Here is a 19,576-nt window from a genome sequence, read left to right as displayed (position 1 = left end):
ACTGTAATTAAATGGGCTATAGTTTCTTAAAAACACGACACTAAAAAAATGTTTTTTTTCTACCATTGATGCTTGACTGACAGGAAGAAACAGGGGTCGTTTCTTCATTAGTAGTTTTCCAAGGTGGCAGCTTTTTTGGTAGAGGTAAGAATATATGTCAACAGCCATAGTACTGTTTGTTTTACCACTGATGATTGCACTATTTACTTTTTTTTAACAGTTGCAAAGCTTTTTAATGCACAAAATCATAACTGAAATTTGTGATTTTTATTTACAAACATGTCTACAAAATATATCACAGCTTATGTTATTTTTAGTTAAATCTCAATGCACAGAGAACTCCCATCCTTGCTTGTCTAAAGAAGGAAAGACTTGGTATATAGTTTAATGGTTCAGTCTTGTGGATTATTGTCTTTTGGTACTGGCATTTGACTTATGACATAATCTGTGAAACTAGATGATATTGACAAACTGAGACTCCTACCTCAATAGTTCATGGAATAATAAGAGACCTAGTGTTGTGTCTAATGTTCTTCAAAAAAGTAATATCCTCATTTGGAGAGTGTCAAATATATACATATTTTGGGGATCGACTTATACAAGTTGCCCTGTAGGACTCTTATACATATTTTTGACTGATCCATATTATTTTCAGTGGCTAGATAATTCTATCTTTTTAGAACAAGAACTGTATCTGTTAATGTAAGGAACATCTGTATTATTTAACTCCTTTGTAGACATGAATTTCTATCAAAATGTTCTTTGCACTGTAACAGATCTCTTTTTCAAAATCTTACTTCAGAAGCGTTATTAGAAGTTGTGTAAAGGATTTGATGATCTCCCAGTCCTTAGTAAGATTGAGAGGCTGGAGCAGTTTTCAGTTTTCAGAGTCCACAGTTAATTTCAAATGTGAGTTTGGGACTGCTTGGCAGCATTGTATATTTCTTCTCAGAACCACTGATGAGGCTCTATTTTTAAACATATTAGTCTTCTGACAGAAAGCACTGTACATTATATTGTTTCTTTCCAAAATTAGCCTTCTGTCTTTGTGACAAAAATGTACTTTGATTATTGCTATAAAGATGGAGCAAAAGGTCTAATACTACTTAGCCTTAAGTGTACCTGGCATTGTTCAAATGTATTTTCTGTAACAGAAACATACTTGCAATGTTTTTCTTTTCCCCTTATAAATTGTAATTTCTGGAATACTGCTGCTTTAAAAAGTCTCACAGTCAGATTATATGATCTAACAATTGAATATTGTAAATACACTTGTCTTACCTCTCAATAAAAGGGTACTTTTTATTAATTGGTGGTTGTCTTAGCTTGGGCTGCTATAACAAAATTCTGTGGACTGGGCAGCTTAAACAGACACTTATTTCTCACAGTTGTGGATGTGGAGAAGTCCAAAAAGAAGGTGAGGGTAGATTCAGTTATTGGTGAGGACCCTCTTTGTGGCTTGCAGAACTGCCTTCTTGCTGCATCTTCATACGGCAGAGAGCGCTTTAGTCTCTTCATCTTATAAGGACACCAATCCCATCATGCTTCCCCAAAACCCCACCTCCAAATACCCTCATATTGGTGGTTAGGGTTTCAACATATGAATTTGGGGAAAATACATATTCAGTCCTTAACCATGGTCAAATGTATCTTTCTAATGAAATTCTAAAAATTAATTTAGCATTGCGCAATAACTCACCTCTTTTTTTAAAATTAGCCTTATATGCAGTTTTCCTTTTTTTATAAAATGGTCATCACATTTTCCATTTCCAAATTGTTTAAATGTAATCATAAATAGAAATGGACTTCAGGTAAAAAAGTGGGCAGTGAATTTAGAAATAGTGGAGAAATATTTAAATTTTTTTTCTCAAAATGAAAAGAATTGGCTAACTGAACATAAAAAAATTAAAATTAATAATAATAGTAATGAGAAGAATAATACAATAAGTATTTGTGACAGACAAAACCACTTCAGTGTTTTGATTATAAATTTTGGTAAGGCTAAAAATCACTGGCCATGTCTACCACTTAAAGTACCCCATAAGTATTTGTTGAATCCAATACTTGAACTGCAGGTCTTGACTATTGTCTGGTGAACCAGAAGTCTTAAGTCTCTTTTAATGGGTATCTTTCTAACCTTGTCCTCTGTGCTGAAAGGTTCCAACCTCTACCCTTCTGCTACCTTTACCCCATGTAGGAGGTAGGACACAGAAGTAGGATGCCCCAAATGGCACACTTTTCCACAACCTTACCTCTACTAGCTCTCAAGACCTAATCAAAAGTCCATGTCTGTCATATCTTTCTTGACCCACTATAGCAAAACAGCTGGTCCATCCTTGTCCTCTCATAGAACTTTCCACTTGTTTGTATTATTTGATTACAGAAAAGAGATTCTCGAGGTTCAACGCCTTAAGTAAAAGGAAGACAGTAGACGCTGACCAATGAATGGGGAGTTTTATTTTGGAGAGCAGGCCTTCTCTGTGCCGCTGAATCTGACTGGTAGCCCTTTGAGGAAATGACTTCTGTTTGTGAGACAGCCGGCCTATAGGATAGACCGGCCCTGGTACTGAATAAAGCCAAAGTAGGAGAATGAACCAATGACCTCATTCATATTATACCAAAATCCTCTATTCTGTCATCAAAGAAGTAATTTGGATCTTTTATTATAACAGCCATATTATCCAGGTAACTACCCAAGTTTCTATGTAAACACAATAATCACTAACCTTGTAAAATACAATTTAAACAGTGACCATTATTGTATAAATGGACCTGGGCATGATCCAGTCAACTGGAAGAATTCAGGTAACGTCAGTGATACGGGCAAAATGGTCTCCATTGAATATGCCTTTAAAAAATGTTTATCTTAATTTGTCCAATGCCCATTGCCTGGTCATAATGTCAGCAGAACAAAATTCAATTGTTTTATCTGTCAAGTGCTTTCATCAAATAACTTTTCTTAGCCCATTTCTAAGCTTGGACCTGTAAAAGTCCTAAAGTGTTACGATTTAACAAAATCGTATTAAGAGGCAATGCCATTTTAGACAAATGCATTCTAGGATGTTGCTTTTGATAAGACTACAATATTGATAATATGTCAAAACCATTCTCCTCATTTGTGCGTATTATGCTGAAAATGGCAGCTTTGACATAAAGCATCTGCTTGTGAATTCATTAGCTAAACTTTCATAAGCAAACTACATCATACCTTTTTCCTTAAAATCGTAAATTCAAGACACAGTTTTATCGGTGAATCATTTTCCTGTCCCTCTTTCTAAAATGTTTATGTGTTTTTGGTACGGAGAGGGGGAAATAGGCATTTTGCTTGTTAGGTTAGCTAGCAATTGGGTTTCACTTATGAGTTCATTTGAAACAAACACATGTATAATTTTATTTCTTTTATTGCCCTTTTTTGGAAGTTGCTATAATCCCTTGAAATTAAATCCTAAAATCCTGAAGTCTAATATTTAAAGAAATATTAAGATTTTACCCAGTTTTGGTGTTAACCTATTAGTCCTTGGTTTTTATTCTTTCCCTTCTAACATTGTGAGAAACACTACAGTAATGGTTTTGGCTCCTTCTTGCTTGACTTATATTTTAAAAGGAGTAAATATTCCACAAATTTCTACCTACAGACAACTTTCTGTATTCCATTCTCATTTACTAACCAAACCTCATGTCTTTACAGGCTGGCAAGTCTAAATATCAATCGCCCAAATCCCAATCTCTCTTACACAAGTATTTGCAGATAGATCTCATCAGCCCCTCAAACTTCAATCCTGAATCCAATTTATCTGTTCTGTCCTCATACTCCTTGATATTTCTATGGCTAACCATTCTCCCAGCCACACAGACTCCAAAGTTACATTTTTTTTAAATTTTATGTTATTATGTTATGTTAATCACCATACATTACATCATTAGTTTTTGATGGAGTGTTCCGTGATTCATTGTTTGCGTATAACACCCAGTGCTCCATGCAGTATGTGCCCTCTTTAATACCCATCACCAGGCTAACCTATCCCCTCACCCCCCTCCCCTCTAGAATCCTCAGTTTGTTTCTCAGAGTCCATAGTCTCGCATGGTTCGTCTCCCCCTCCGATTTCCCCGCCTTCATTTTTCCCTTCCTACTATCTTCTTTTTTTTTTCAAAGTTTCATTTTTATCACTTATATCCTCTAAAGCTTTACTACTCAAAATGTCCTAGGATCAGTGGAGTAACATCCATCAGCGTCACCTGGGAGTTTATTAGAAATGCAGAATTTCAGTGATTCAGTTGGTTAAGTGCCTACCTTAGGCTAAGGTTATGATCCCAGGGTCCTGGGAAGGAATCCCAGTGTCAGGCTCCCTGCTCAGCAGGGAGCCTACTTCTCCCTCTCCCTCTGCCCCTCCCACCTGCTCATGCTCTCTCTCAAATAAAAAAAAAAAGACATGCGGAAGTTCAGATCTCACTCCACCTGTACTAAATCAGAATCTGTATCTTTACAAGGTTCCCAGATGATTCACATGCATATTAATTCCTAAGGAGCACTACTCTAACTTTTAGAGGAAAGGGATTTTCTTTCTTACCTTACCTTAGCCTATCTTCTTACCTTAGCCTATGATGGGTACTCAGGTCCTTGTTCAGTATCTGCCTATGTATGTAATTGTTTCCCCTGGATATTGACCTAGTTTGCATCCTTTCCCTCTTGCCTTCTACACATTCCTTTAAAGCAGTTACTTTCTCTTTAGCATTATCAATGTCTCCTCCTGATCATCTCCATCAGCATATGTGTTCTGCAAATGGTTTGTTAGTTGGCATCACGGGAAACCAACAAACCTGATTTTAGCAGGACACTCCAGGGGTGTCCGCATCCTGGAATCTGACATGAGCACTGTAGGCAGTATTGTCCCTGCAAACTCAAACCTACCGCAACCACTGCTGCACCAGAAAATGTCTCTCCTGATTCCCACTTTCCTCCATCCTAGCTCCAGATTTCCCATCCAAGTGGGTCTGATTGGTGAAGCATGTGTCATGTGCCCACATCCTACCTGACAGGGAGGCTGAGAAAATGAGTGTCTGACATTTTCACCTTGCACAATAGAAGGAAGGCTTTGTCTCCCACCAAGATTCATAATGCCATAATTCATAATTTAGGGAATTTTAGGAATTCCCTAAAAATGAAAGGGTTCAGATGTTACTGAAAGGCCAAAAAATAATAGCACACTTCCACCACACTCAAGCATCTAATCTTTAAAAAAATTTTTTTTCATTTTTCCTTGCCCCCTTTTAGTGAAATGTAGTGAAGCTAACTTAAAAATGCTATCTGCACTTGTCTTTATTTCCTCATATCCTATTCACTTTCAACCCACTCCAATCTAGCTTATGTCCTCAAAAACCATCATATTTCCAAATCCAGTGCACACTTGCTGGTGCTCATCTACTATGACCTCTCAACGTCGTTGGATATTCTGCTGGCTTCCTCGGTCTCATGGTCTCCAGGAATTTCTCTTTTCTTTCTGGTATCTTCACCTCAACTTGCTTTGCTGGCTCTCCCTTTGCTCATTTCTGCATGTTTGTTTTCATAGCTCTGTCCCTGCTTCTCTTCTTTAATTCCATTCACTCTCAAAGTGTTCTCGTTCAATCCCTTTCCTGCCTTAAAATTCTCACAATTCTTAAATTTGACAATTTCTGCCCTTAGAAAAAAATCTAGGCTGGTGACCTCTTTGCTGAGCTGTGTAGAGTTTTGCATTTCCAACTGCCTACTTCACACTTCAACTTAGATCTTTAATGTATGTTTTAATCTTAATATTGAAATTTAAGTCCCCTCTCTAAACTGGAGTCTCCCAATTTCAGTAAATGGCTTTATCATAACCAATGTTTAAGCCAGAAGCCCAAGACTCATCCTTGATTTGTTTTTCTTATACGCTCTTATCCCATTTATCCACAGGTTCTGAATTTTCTACCTCCAACAAACATCCCAAATTCATTTACAGCTCTCCATTCCCTGCAAGTCCCACCCAAGTCTAAGCCATCATCGTCTTTTGCTTATGATCATGTTTCCATATGAACCATTTCTTCCTCTCTGACCTCATTTCAAAGTACTCTCCCTTATCACCCCATGACCACTCAGTTTGGTCTCATTGGTCTCCCTATTCCTCAAACAAGCCAAGCTCTTTGCCACCCCAAGATTTTGTTTTTCTTTCTTCTGCCTGTTTCACTAATTCTCACTCTGATTCATCTCATGTCTGACTCTACCTGATCTTTCCAGAACCCCCTCAATTGCTGCCTTCCCTAAAGTAACCCAGCACTTATCACATCACCTCGCTTATTTTTACTTTATAAAGCATTTAAAACATTTATAATTACCTAATTTACCTGTTGACTAGTTTACAGAATTTCTCCCCTGACCAGAAGATAAGCTTGATCACAGTAAAGACCGTGTCTTTTTAATGCATGGCTGTGTCCCTTGAACTAGAAAGAAAAATGTCTGATACATAGTAGGCATTCAATAAATGTTTGTTAAATAATTGAATGGATACATAAGTGAAGGAGTGATGTTGAATTCCATTGAGATTCCCTAACATTTTTATTTCTACCCATTTGATTCATGTTTAGTCATCAGTGATAGCTTGATAACCAGCTACCCAAGACAAGTTCACTTATTTATTCATTTACTTTTGATTCAGCCTGGGCTTTTTAATCATTTTCTCTACTACTAATAATAAATACTTTGGGAAGCTAGTGGGAAAAGCAAAAACAATGATGCTGATATATTCAGAATATCTCCTGGCTGATGTGGTCAGTATGTAAATAAGTGATGTCCACTCATCAATCATTTCTTTACTTCCTGCGAACGAATCTCCCTGGAAAAATTGTCAGATCCTCTCAATCTTGAATACTGACAAGAAGTCCCTATGGACTCCCTAACTCTACTGAAGATCAGGAGGGGTCCTTGACACTAAGATTTAAAAGCCCCACTCTCAGAAAAGGATTAGAAAACTGACAGGTAAAGTTACAGTTATCGCAGGCTCTGGAAAGGAGGTGAACATGAAGGTAAGTAAAAGTTTTATTTAGTCGAGACTTTTAAGCTATTTATAAAAAGCTTTATAGCTTTTTACCTATTTTACCTTTAATAAGCATTTTATAGGCTAAAGGATATTTAAACAATATGCCTTAAAATATCAGAATCATTTGATTTTGCTACAAAAAAATCACTCATTTTGGGTGAAGTAATGAAAGTAACATATTTCTAAATTTTTTTTTTAAGAAGAGAACTCTTTTGTGCATTAACTAGAAGGTAGCCTCGGGAATCCCCCTCTCCCCCACATACTAAGTATTATTAAAACAGAGCATATTGAAAAGTTAGGAAGTTTCTAATTGTCCAGGTGTCACGGAAGTAGAAGATCCTATAGGCACAGAAATTACTTTCTTTGATCTTCTCTTGTAGGGACTCAGAAGTCTGGTGGCAACAACCTTGGCTCTTTTTCTAGTGTTTTCTTTCTTAGGAAATTCCAGCAGTGCACCACAGGTAATCAAACGCAAAAACTGGGGCTCCTGGATGTTCTTTCTTTTCCTTCCTTTCCTTCCTTCCTTCCTTTTGTTTCTTCTCTTTCTTCTCCCTCCCTCCCTCTCTTCCTTTCTTTTTTTCTAACAGAGGACTGGGCTACAATGTCTTGCTAACTGCTTTTCTCCTCTCCCTGGGTTGTAGGGACTCGAGAGAAGGAACTGGACTCCTCAATCTATGCTCTACCTGAAGGGTGCACGTATGTTCCAAATACTTTGCTCTTCCTACAGCAATAAAGGAGGATCCTTCGGGGTGCATGAATCCACGGGATAGATGTGTGGGGAGAGAATAATATTGAGTGCGTTCCCTTAAATAATCGAGGTCAGCCTGGTCTTGGTCAAAGAAAAGGGGCAGTAGAAGAGAAAGACTCCCTGATTATTAGAACCTTTCCATTCTGAACTGGAGGGTTGCTGGCTCTTGACGCACAGAAAGACTCCGGAGTAGCCTGGGAAACACCACAAGGACCCTAGAACCCGACCACTGCTCCAAAGCCCATTCCCCGCGGCGGGCAGGGCGCGGGCAGGACGCGGGCGGGGTGCAGCAGGTGCAGGCAGGGCGCGAGCAGGGCTCGGCAGGGCGCGGGCAGGCGCGGGGACAAGGCTCGGCGCTGGCAGCGCAGGGGTAGGGGACAAGGCTCCGTGCGGGCAGCGCAGGGGTAGGGCGCGGGCAGGGCGCTTGGTGCAGCCTGGGGTTGCACTCCCAGCGCCGGAAAACTGGCAGTGCAGCCCGGACCCCGGCCGCCGCCGCCGCCCCACCCCTCCGGGCCTGGGGACTCACGGCGCGGAGCCCAGGTTAACCAGGATCGCTGAGCACCTGGCAGCCGCTGAGCCCCGCGTCTCGCCTTTGCAGAGGGGCGTCCCTTCATCTCGGACCAGAGCCGGAAGAAGGACCTCTCCGACCGGCCGCCGCCCGGTGAGTGAGCGAGGGAGGAGGAGGCCCGTGCGGCGACTCACAGCAGGATCCAGCGGGCGGGGCGCGCGCCCCAAGACAGCGGCTCCCCTCCGCGAGGGCCGCGACTCCGGGGCGCCCTGGGAGAGAGCCAGCCGGGGCCGAGCTTAAGCTGGCGGCCGCGGCGCCCTGCACTATTGAGCGGCTGAGGCTGGAGCTGAGGTTCCCGAAGCTGAACAACTCGGTCTCGGCTGTTCCGACCGCCCTCTGGCCGCCGGGTGTGCAGAGGTCCCCGGGGGAGTTATCCAGGGACAGGCCAGGCCTGGGGGTTCACCTTCCAGGAGTGAAGGAGGGCGAGCGAGAACGGTGCAACTGCCCCTAAAATGTACCTCCCCGTTTATGCCAAGACCTTTAAACGGTTTCCTCTTAAATGTTTTTGTTGTTATTGAAGTAGTGATTTACCTGGAAACTTCAAGTGTACGCCCCTATTGCATTACTAGAAGGGCTATAAAGCAGTTAAAAACCAGAAATTGTTAACAGGTAGGGGCCATTAAGAATAGGGCCAGGGACTGTAATGTGCCCTAAGCGTGGCCAGGAATGTAATTATTATTTCAAACAGCTTTGGACGGAATGGAAGAGGAAGTAGCCCAGGCTCCCAGGAGTATCCATTACATCTCAATGTTTCTGCCCAGACATTCAATTTTAAGCTCTGAAGGGTGAAATTATTCAGAGTTCTTTACCTCAATTTACCCTCCTTTTGTGAAATTCTCTGTAGAGTTTAAAATCTCTTCCATACCTGTAATACACACCATAACCAATTGTAAGTAACATCCACAGGAACTATAAAATGTTTAAATTCCTAAAAATCAGTCTTCTGTGTGTGTGGGGGGGGGGTGATTTGCTAAGGGATCAAAAATCTATTTCATAAAGGTTTTTCTATTTGGAGCATATCAGAACAGGAATATTTAAATGCTAATAGAATCTGTATATACTTTTGTTTCTCCAGAGAGACGCAGCCCAAATCCCCAACTACTAACTCTTCCAGAAGCAGCAGCTCTGCTCTTGGCTTCCTTGCAGAAACCACAAGAAGGTACAAGTATAGTGACTTATTTCAGCTGCAGGACAGGGAAGCTTTAATCACTTTTGGGATTCTGTGTTGAATACAACAAAGTTGCTTTTACTCAGATTTTTAAATATAATTAACAGTTGCCCCCGGCTCCAGAAACTCAGACAGGTTTATTATATAAACACTAGTACATTTCTCATGAAAGTGAGTCCCCAGGAACATAAAAACATTTCCTTGATGACTCTGGGGAATTTCATATTAATTTCATAATCCAGAGCCTATTGTAATCTCATTTCACTTAGAACCAAATGACTGAACCAAATGAAATTGCTGAAAATGACTTATTTTTATTTGCAAATATAGCAATATTATATGGTACATCCTAATAGATATGGACCAGTTCTGATTCTAAGCCTGTGTGATTTTTATTATACAGCTTCTTCTATACGAAGATTAGGTGTATTTTTCAAATAGAGACACTCTGTCCATGGGGCACTGAAACCACTAGTTGAATTAAAGCATCTTGGTAATAGATAAGCCAGCGCTTTGGGGTATGTAGCAGACAGGGTTCAAATCCTGGTTCTGCTGCTTTACTAGCTGGATGATCCTGAGTCTTAGTATCATTATTGGTAAAATAGAATAATGATACCCATGTGCACGATTGCTATGAGAGCCGATTGAAACAAGGTACATAATTTGAATTACTATTAACAATAGAGGTCATCAAAGCATAATAAACAGATGTAGAGTTTTCCCTCTCAAAATTGTAGTAATGCCATACTGTGACATAATTTAAATGCTTAAACGTTTTTTTTATTTTTTTATTTTTTAAGATTTTATTTATTTATTTGAGAGAGAGAATGAGAGACAGAGAGCATGAGAGGGAGGAAGGTCAGAGGGAGAAGCAGACTCCCTGCCGAGCAGGGAGCCCGATGCGGGACTCGATCCCGGGACTCCAGGATCATGACCTGAGCCGAAGGCAGTCGCTTAACTAACTGAGCCACCCAGGCGCCCCTAAATGCTTAAACATTTTAAAAATGTATAGCAAGTGGTCTGGTCGTCAAAGCACAGGTTGCTGCTGGCCTAGTGCTCTGAGACTTATGCTAATGAAGAAGATATATATATCCTCGGCGCCCAGTATTGAAGGGGCCATGCAGGGAGAAGAGAGCAAAGGGTGCTTTCAAGGCTTCAAGCCTATGGTTTTCTTGTGAAAAAGATACCGATGAGAAGCAAATGCAAGAGAGTGGCATTGGGGGTCCTCTGAATTCAGAGCAAGGCCAGGGCAGCTGTGGGTGGGGAGAGGGGATTACATGCACTTATGCCCGTGAGATGCCAGCTACTGGCAGGCAGATGAGAAAGCAGATTAAGGTGAAGCAGGAATGAGAACGACCCTTGTAGCAAAAAGATAGGGTGAGGAGCACCTGGGTGGCTCAGTCAGTTAAGCGTCTGCCTTCAGCTTAGGTCATGATCCCGGGGTCCCTGGGATCAGCCCTGCTCAGCAGGGAGTCTGCTTCTCCCTCTGCCCCTCCCCCCACTTGTGCTTTCGTGGGTGCTCTCTCTCAAATAAATAAATAAAATCTCAAAAAAAAAAAAAGATAGGGCGAGCAGTCAGTGGAATAGCAGAACGCAGGAGGAGTGGTTATGTTAGAGCTAGGACTATGATTACCTGTTATTATTACTACTACTACCTGGAGCTAATAGTTGTTGAGGGCTTACAATAATACAGGGGGCCAGGCATTGTTCTCAGCATGTGATATGCATTAATACATTTAACCCTCATAGTGACCCTGGGAGGTAAGCACAGTATTATCCACACTCCAGGCGAGGAAATAGAGGCACAGAAAGATGAAGTAGCTTGTCCGCTATTACATAGCAGGTACATACTGGAACTGGGATGAAGAATGAAGGTAATTTACTCTTTGAGAACCAGTAAGATGCCCTCTGGATTGGCAGCAGAGCGATGACATGGTGAAGGAGGATGGATCTGATCGTGGCACAGAAGAACTGTAACAATAGCTACAATATAGGAAGGTCAGCTATATGTCAGATATGAATGTGCATTTTTCTAGCTCAGAAAACTGAAACTTCATGAGGTGTATTCACTTTCCTAAGGTCAGGCCGTTAGTAAGAAGTGATGTTGGGATTTTAATTCAGGTCCACGTGACTCTACAGCTCTCTTCATTATGCCATGCCAGCTCTCAAATGCATTGTTTCCAAGAGGAAAGACCCATAGAGGGGAATTAGGGAGAAGCCAAGGAACATGACAGGAAACCACAGGAGTGAGGAGATGACGTGCAGCCAGCCAGTCGGTGGGAATCGATGGGGAGGCTCAACTCTGAGGGATCCTGGAGGGAAGAATAAATAACATGGATAGCTATTTACTGAAGGGATAAAAGGAAATCGAGAGTCAAGCACATTTTGAAATGGTGATGCTGGTGATGAATGAACATTTCTGTGGATATAATTAAGGTTCAGTTTGATATAATAGAAATGGTCCAGTGAGTAAAAGTGTGTAGGTCAGTGGTTCTCAACTATCCATCTATGGACAGGTTCCATCTGAGTTAACTGGAGAGCTTGCTCAAAATACAGATTTCTCAGCCTTAGACCCAGAGATTCTGATTCTTTAAAAGTTGAATGAGCCTCAGAATCTGTATCCTTGAGAAGTTCCCCCAAATGATTCTGATGATCAGTCAGATTTGGGAACAACTGGAAAGTCAGAGCCAGTTAATAAAGGCTGAAATCGTGAAAATGGAAATCTCTTCTAGGCCTCAGATATAGCAGGAGAAAGGCAGATGATAAAGGATTCACCTATGAATACCTTTACCTAGGGAAAAGGAAGACAGTCCTATCAGTGAAGGGATATTTCAAGGAGAAGGCAGCAATGTAAGAGGAGAACCAGAATAACAGCATATCCAGAAATCAAGGTGGAAAGTTTTAAGAGAGGAGTGATTAAAGCATCACATGTAGGGTGCCTGGGTGGCTCAGTCGTTAAGCGTCTGCCTTCGGCTCAGGTCATGATCCAAGGGTCCTGGGATTGAGCCCCGCATTGGGCTCCCTGCTCCACGGGAAGCCTGCTTCTCCCTCTCCCACTCCCCCTGCTTGTGTTTCTGCTCTCGCTCTCTCTCTGTCAAATAAATAAATAAAATCTTTAAAAAAAAAAAAAAAGCATCACATGTAGCCTAATGGTTAATGAGAGAACAGAAATCAGCAGGAAAGGAAGATCATGTTGGCTACGAGGGGTCATTGAAGAGCAGTTCACAGGATTTCCGCTCAGCTCCTGCTCAGTGATACTATTTGTTCCTGCCATGCCCCTTCTGAAGCCTTGTTGAGAGGGAATTTGGGACAAGAAGAAAGGGAGTACTAGCTAGCATGGCTCTCAGAACTCTTGCAATGAAAAGGTGAGAAATAGTTGGTAATGGGTGGAGGATGCTACAGCCAAGGCACTCTTTTCTAAATTCAACATTTGGCACCCCTACTGTTTGTTGAAATTAGTAGGAGGAGAGTGCTGGTGAAGATGGATCGGAAGAGAAGTTTTAGATTTAGTTGCTGGGAAGATGTGTGGAGTTAGGGGGGGAAAAAAGTGAGCTAGAATGGAAAGGGAGGAGCTAATTTTAAAGAGGGGAAGAAGGATTTTCATTAGCCACTTTAGGGAAGGCTCCAGAAAACCAATGTTGCACTATATGTTAACTAACTAAAATTTAAATTAAAAAAAAAGAAACTTTAGGGAAGAGTGTGTGATTATAGGTCCCAATTTCAAGTCTTTTTGTGGAAAATAAATGTAATTTTTTAATCACTGAAGTGTCCAGAGCAGCTTGTTTCTGCTGATGAAATAAGGAAACAGAATCTTACTCATTTAAATTGATGGAAAAGTGTTTAATTTCCATATGATATATTCATTACTAGCCACCTTTAACATTTTCATTCTAAAGTCCCTAAGCATTATTTGGTAGGCTCTTATTTTATATAGTGAGTTTTTATTTTAGTGACCAATGTCCAAGGATGCCCTTCTTATTGAGTTTTTTTTTTTCCTTTAAAGAGCAGCCCATCATCTGTCATATTCTAAAATGTGCTAGTAATTCAGGTTAAAATGTAACTCAGACATTCAAATTATATTGTAACTAACTAAAGGAATGTGGTTTTATCTAAAGATAACATTAGAGAAAGTTAGGAGAGGCATTTTCCTCTGGCAACTCCCTCTCCCTACCTTTGGTAGGTTTTAGCTCTTCTACCCATTGTTACAGTCCCAAGAACCTGCTATCATCTGACTCCTTAGCCACTTTGTCCCGGAAGGGATACCTCATGCTCTAAAGTTTTCCAATCCCATGCAGCTCACAAGTATCCCTTCCTTTTGTCTCATTTGTTCCCCAGGCCTAGTCTAGCTCAGCTAATAAGAGAATATGTGCAAAAGTGTTCCAGTGTCATCTTTCCCAAGTAACATGCATTGTTCACAGGAAACATGGAGGCCGTACCTTGATGCACCTGAACGGTTCTAATGGTGGATATTTAAGATATAATGAGACACACTGAGAGCAAGACATACGGCCTTTTCAGATTTCTACCAAACATACCACGTTATAGTTTCATTCATTCTGGAGAGTCAGATGTGAAATGTGAGTTCCCCTATGTGTCTTGAGCTGAGGAGGAAGATTTTTAAACCAAATCAATCAAAACACTTTTTTGGATTCTCAGTAGCAAAGTGCAGTAGTTAACATAATTTAGGAAACTAAATGTTTATTTCTTGAAGTTCTCTTCATCTTATCTTTTCCCCTTTTAAAACACAGAGAAGTGTGTTTATTTTATGCACCTTTTTTTCCTTACAGCTGGAGAAGAAAACTTTGATCAAACGAGAGTCCTAGAAGACAGTCTACTAAACTGGTGAAAATAGACCAACTTACATTCGAATACAGTTCCATTCCTGCTGAAAACATAAAGCATGTAAATAAAGTCCTTGGACCCTTTTTAATTCCATTGTAATGTTAGGAACATGCATAACCAATTTTATTCTTTCCAGAAGTAAAGGTAATGTAGGATTCTTAGCTGGGGACATCATGGCCTTCTTTCATTGCTTCAGGTCCTGTTTAGGTCACCTTGTATCTTACTCCCATTTGTAATTATAAGGCTAGAGACTCTTTAGAGTGTGTTTTCTATTTGTTACAACAAGTATCCATCTTGATCTAGTGAGTCTTAGTTGTTGGCTTTTTCATTCCTTTACCCCTTGCATTGTCTTGCACTCAGCAGCGAATCTCCCTCTCCTTTTCTGCCTTTTTCCCATCTCCATCGGGGGTGAGGGGAGAAGCATGGCAAGATGGGAAAGAGTAGAGTGTGTTCTCTTAGCAGTTCCTCTTGGAGACGGAAGTTGTTAAGAAGGGAAGAGGGAGGGAGGTGACTGGGAAGAAGCCCGTGATAAGAACACTTCACTGTAGTTGCTGAAGGAGGGAGAGGGTGGATCTGTGAGGCTGGTAGAAGGTTCCATAGTGGGGCGCTCCCCTTTATGCTCTTTGGGGATCTCCCTGAATTCAGGGGGTTACTGGGAAATAAGCAGATGGAGACACACTCTGCTCTTCTGTACATTGTACAAAAGGAACAAACCAGTTTTTCAGAGGTAACTCATGTTCCACAGCTAAACAGACGCAAAGACTGCTTACTCTAATTGACTAGAGCTCTAGGCTTTATTTTACATTAAAACGTTAGATAAAGGCACCCCGATAACATCAGTACTCAGAGCCTCATCTGCTCCTTCTAAGACTTTTAAAACTATCTGAAAAAATACACACACACACACACACACAGTGAGCATAATAACCTATTTATTTGGAGTTACAATATGATCAACATGTTAATTTTTTTGACCTAGTTAGTTGAGAGTTGTTATTGATAAATGTCATAAGTGGAAAGTATTGTTAATTCTTACTGTCATCAGTATATAGCCATTATTAAAGGATATCTTTATGCGAAGGTATTTGTACCTAGGAGTTACAATTTCACTGTGTTATGAAGTCAAAACCCTGCTTATAAGATTTGTCTGTATCTTGTATCGTAATTGAATAATGAAACTATATTCAAGTCATTGTCACACTGATCTCTTCCAAAAAATAACATGCTAGCATTAAAAAATATGTGGTATCATAATAGGCATTTGTCATTTATTATGATTTGATTTAAGTGGATTTTCTAGATAGTGCATATGTCCAGTTTATTGAGATTTTACTCCTCTGACATAGAGGTGTACATACTGGCTATTTAAACATTATGCTTATTCCAAGACTGTTTAAAAAACCCCAACACATGAAACAATTCTTCCCACAACTAAATAGAACAATCTCAAGTCTTTCACACTAAAACAGTTTTTAAAAACCTTCTAAATGGCCAACAACTATTAAAATAATTCAGTATCATATTGGAAGACTATTAGTATTGTATATAATACCAAGTATTGAATTCCTTGAATGTTGTTCTGCCATACAGATGTGCTGATTAACATAGGAGTTGCAGGCCGCCTGGGTGGCTCCGTTGGTTAAGCATCTGCCTTCGACTCAGGTCATGGTCTCAGTTCCTGTAATCGAGTCCCATATCTGGCTCCCTGCTCAGTGGGGAGTCTGCTTCTCCCTCTCCCTCTGCCTCTCCCCCCACTCATTCTTTCTCTCTCTCCTCTCTCTCAAATAATAATAATAAAAAATCCTAAAACAGCAACAACAAAAAAAGCATAGTAGTTGCATACAGTCCCCTTTGCCCGGCTGCTATAACATTGTCTCTCTTGGGATATCTTTGCAATTCTCTTTATTTCCATCTTTTTCAAAATTGAAATGAACAAAAGATGGTCACATTGTATGGCTTGTATTTTAAAACTGGGAAATAACCCCCTGCCAGGCAAACCCACGTACTTGAATATCGCTACCTCAGGTGGGACTTGCAGCCCCTTTGAGCACAGCTCCTGTAGCTCTTCCCCTCTTTGGGTGGGAATCCTTCCTCCCCTGTGGCTATCTGCCTTCCAGCTTGGGCTCTCAATTACTCTTTGTTTCCCTGGGTTTCCCCAGTGGATACCTCCTCTCCCCTGACAGCACCATTATGACCCCAAGAGAGGAGAGAAAGCAGAGGCCCCCGCCCGTTAAAAATCAGCCTCCAGGGGCACCTGGGTGGCTCAGGTGGTTGGGCGACTGCCTTCGGCTCGGTTCATGATCCTGGAGTCCCGGGATCGAGTCCCACGTCGGGCTCCCTGCTCGGCGGGGAGCCTGCTTCTCCCTCTGACCCTCCCCCCCTCATGCTCTCTGTCTCCCGTTCTCTCTCAGATAAATAAATAAAATCTTTTAAAAAAAAATCAGCCTCCAGCTAACATTTCCCCTTTATCTGGTTACGAGAAATGAAAGTCTATATCCTATCCACCTTGAGTTACATTGTTTTGCTTCAGCCTCAGGAGAAAGGGAAGTTGGGAATGTAACCAGTTGGTCCCCTCCTACTGGACTATGAATTCCTTTAGTAAGAGTTTGTTTAGAATATGATCTGATCCTTATAACCACCATGTGAAGCCCTCACTTGTATCCCCCACATGACTTCACAGAAGTGTATCCTCACCCTTTGGACCTCCCCAAGTGCCTTTGACCAGTCCCTCTCCTGAGTCCTCCTTGTGCCCTGGGAAACTATTAGCAGAGCCCTTGTAACATTTTATCTTCTCATCAGTATATGTAAAACCAGCTCTGTTCACCCTAACTCTTAACATGGAAGGCAGGGTGGGACAATGCATAAAAGTCTTCTGTCGGCTGGTCAGGCACACATTAACTATTTTCTATAGTTCCTATACTCCAACTTATGCAAACCTACATTCTTTAAAAACATCATTTTTTTGTACCTCTATTTCTCCCAATGAGACCACTCATTTGTGCCGCTACTGTGTATAAGGCAATGTGCTAGAAACAGAGTCATCTACTAACGATCCTTATCTGTTGCTCCTCACCGGGCTTTGTCAGTCTTGGGGAAGGACGAAGAAAGGACTGGAGCAAGGGGATAGAGTCCAGTGGCAGCAGCTGTCTGAATGGAGGAGCGAGTGCAGGGTAGAAATATGCCACTCAAAACCAGGTGTTTGCACGTCTGTGAATTTCCATTTGCTCTTTTGTTTGTACTTTGTTACAGTCAGATGGTATAGCGCAGATGGTAACATTTTCCCATCATTAAGTTGAGAAGTGACCTTGTAAATATGCATTAATATGTATCAGGATCTGGATTTAAGGTAGCTTTTTTTTTTCTTATGGATTTTGATTGTGGGCAAAGCTAGATAGAAATTCATGGTTCTGAATCATGTGAAACATGAACATAATCACTGAAGACAGAATTATTTAAAATATGTACATAGTGCACGTTCAGGGCTCAGATCAGGATCCTTCACAGGGAAAATGGGAGGCTTGTTTGGTAGATATAGCAGCTGTATAAATACTAAGCACAGGATTATGGTGATGATAATTTAAAAATAAACACTAGCAAATGAAAATTCTTATTGCTTAAGCTAACATTTTAAAAACATTTCTGGTCTTCCTCCTTTAATGGACATTCTTCCTCTTGCCTAAATTTACTGGGGAAAAGGAGTAGGGGAAAATAACTTGGATTTTATTAGAAATTCCAAATTGTCATTCACTTAATCTTCTCCCCTTCGTAGGCAGAGAATAAATCCCGTTGTAACACGTAAAAGAAGAAAATAGAATTTGTAGCATGTTCATTTCTTTAGATAATCACTCTTACTCTGTTCCGACACGCGTGGAATTCAGTTCTTGTATTCACCATGCAGCTTTTTCTTCCCACGAGGAACACGGCCCAGAGAAAATGGCGACTTGATATTTAACCGATCCCTTTCAGCTTCCTCTTCCTCATTGTATCGCTCATCCTCTTCTTCATCTTCCACATCACTGCTTTGAGGACTAGAGACCTGAGACCCTGAAGGGGAAGGTGGAACTGAGGAAGGCCTGGGGTATTTAAATCCTTCAGTCTGCCAAAGACAAAAATAAGTCACAAACATTATAATGATATAAACACTTTGCCTGTGCATTTGATACAAAACATAGTTGGATATTTTTTGTGGTCTGTTCATGGGCTATTATTATTTTTGATTCCTTTTGATTCTGGTACCACCAAATTCAAGAGAGATTCGTTAAATAAATAGCTTTCTTTTCTTATGCACTGAAATGTGCCAGGTGCCATATGTATTTATGTATGTATAAATATATATAATCTTATTTAATCCTTGTAACAACACCAATAAATGTGTTTTTCCCATTTATAGGAGAAAATTGAGGGTTAGAGAGACCAGATGACTTGCCCAAGGTCATGCAGTATGTAAGTGGTAGAGCAAAGATTTGTACCAGGGCTGTGATCACTCCCTAGCCTTTAATATCAACTGTCATGTTACACTGCTCATATTGGCAGTCCCTATGTCACTTTGCAGATTTGCTCAACAAAATTACAGAACATGGGTATCGTGGACATGCCATGGACAGCCACCATTAGAAAGAATCCTGGAAGCCAGGCCACTTAGTTGACTCTGAAATTCCACCAGTTACTTTTATTTCAGTGCATGAGCAAATGTCACTAGGTTTTAATCAAATTGCCCTTCTACCTAAGATTCACTGAGATAACTCATTTGATCAATGAGTGATAAGCGCAATTATGGGTCAGGTACCAAAATGCCACTGAGGAAACAAAGAAGAAAAACATGATTCTTGCCCTTCAAGAGAGCACATGTTTGACTGGGGAAGACAGCTGTATAAAATAGTTGCAGCACTTGTCCCTCTTTATTTCAATTACTTGTGTTCATTATTATCACGTCATACCCATACAATCATTTCAACGTTCAGATATTTGGCCTGAAAGCAATAAAAAAAAATAAATTAAAAAAAAAAAAAGGAGCTGATTCATGCACTTAGGACCTGGCTCAGAGTAGGAGTTCAATACTTAGTAATTGAATCATTTGAATAAATGGATGAATATAGCTGAATTAATATCAAGTCGAGCGACTGCCTCTAAACAAGCTAAGCCATTAATCCTGTTACAATCCTGAGCATGAAAGTTGGAATTTGTATTCTGAAGGATTTTCA

The 19,576-nt window shown here is 40.6% G+C and overlaps 2 protein-coding genes across 3 annotated transcripts in view; one reads left to right on the top strand and one right to left on the bottom strand.

Annotated features, from left to right (window-relative positions):
• The first annotated feature begins 2,002 nt into the window (after positions 1-2,002).
• SPX (spexin hormone) lies at positions 2,003-15,579 on the top strand. The gene is made up of 6 exons (XM_064591510.1): positions 2,003-2,685; positions 6,862-7,510; positions 7,691-7,745; positions 8,396-8,458; positions 9,441-9,524; positions 14,321-15,579. Exons 3-6 carry the CDS (start codon positions 7,724-7,726, stop codon positions 14,377-14,379), a joined length of 228 nt encoding a protein of 75 aa, XP_064447580.1. The 5' UTR covers positions 2,003-2,685; positions 6,862-7,510; positions 7,691-7,723; the 3' UTR covers positions 14,380-15,579.
• GYS2 (glycogen synthase 2) overlaps positions 15,157-19,576 on the bottom strand; it is a 69,172-nt gene continuing 64,752 nt past the window's right edge. For both annotated transcript variants that reach the window (XM_054507156.2, XM_045873776.3), the window contains exon 16: positions 15,157-18,471. In XM_054507156.2, the coding sequence (XP_054363131.1) occupies positions 18,250-18,471 (222 nt within the window). In that variant the 3' untranslated portion in view covers positions 15,157-18,249. The remainder of the gene's footprint in view (positions 18,472-19,576) is intronic.

Source organism: Mirounga angustirostris, unplaced genomic scaffold, assembly GCF_029215605.1.
Source record: "Mirounga angustirostris isolate CCGP_5_RB_7025 unplaced genomic scaffold, mMirAng1.0.hap1 SCAF_5, whole genome shotgun sequence".
In the NCBI taxonomy this organism is placed as follows: domain Eukaryota; kingdom Metazoa; phylum Chordata; class Mammalia; order Carnivora; family Phocidae; genus Mirounga; species Mirounga angustirostris.
This window is presented reverse-complemented; position numbering and strand designations above follow the sequence as displayed.

Bases quoted from the DNA above. Each gene is read 5' to 3' on its own strand.
- SPX (XM_064591510.1), top strand. From the start codon at position 7,724: ATGCTCTACCTGAAGGGTGCAC. The intron at 7,746-8,395 runs GTATGTTCCAAA...TCGCCTTTGCAG, and splicing joins GCTCTACCTGAAGGGTGCAC to AGGGGCGTCCCTTCATCTCG. The intron at 8,459-9,440 runs GTGAGTGAGCGA...TTGTTTCTCCAG, and splicing joins CTCCGACCGGCCGCCGCCCG to AGAGACGCAGCCCAAATCCC.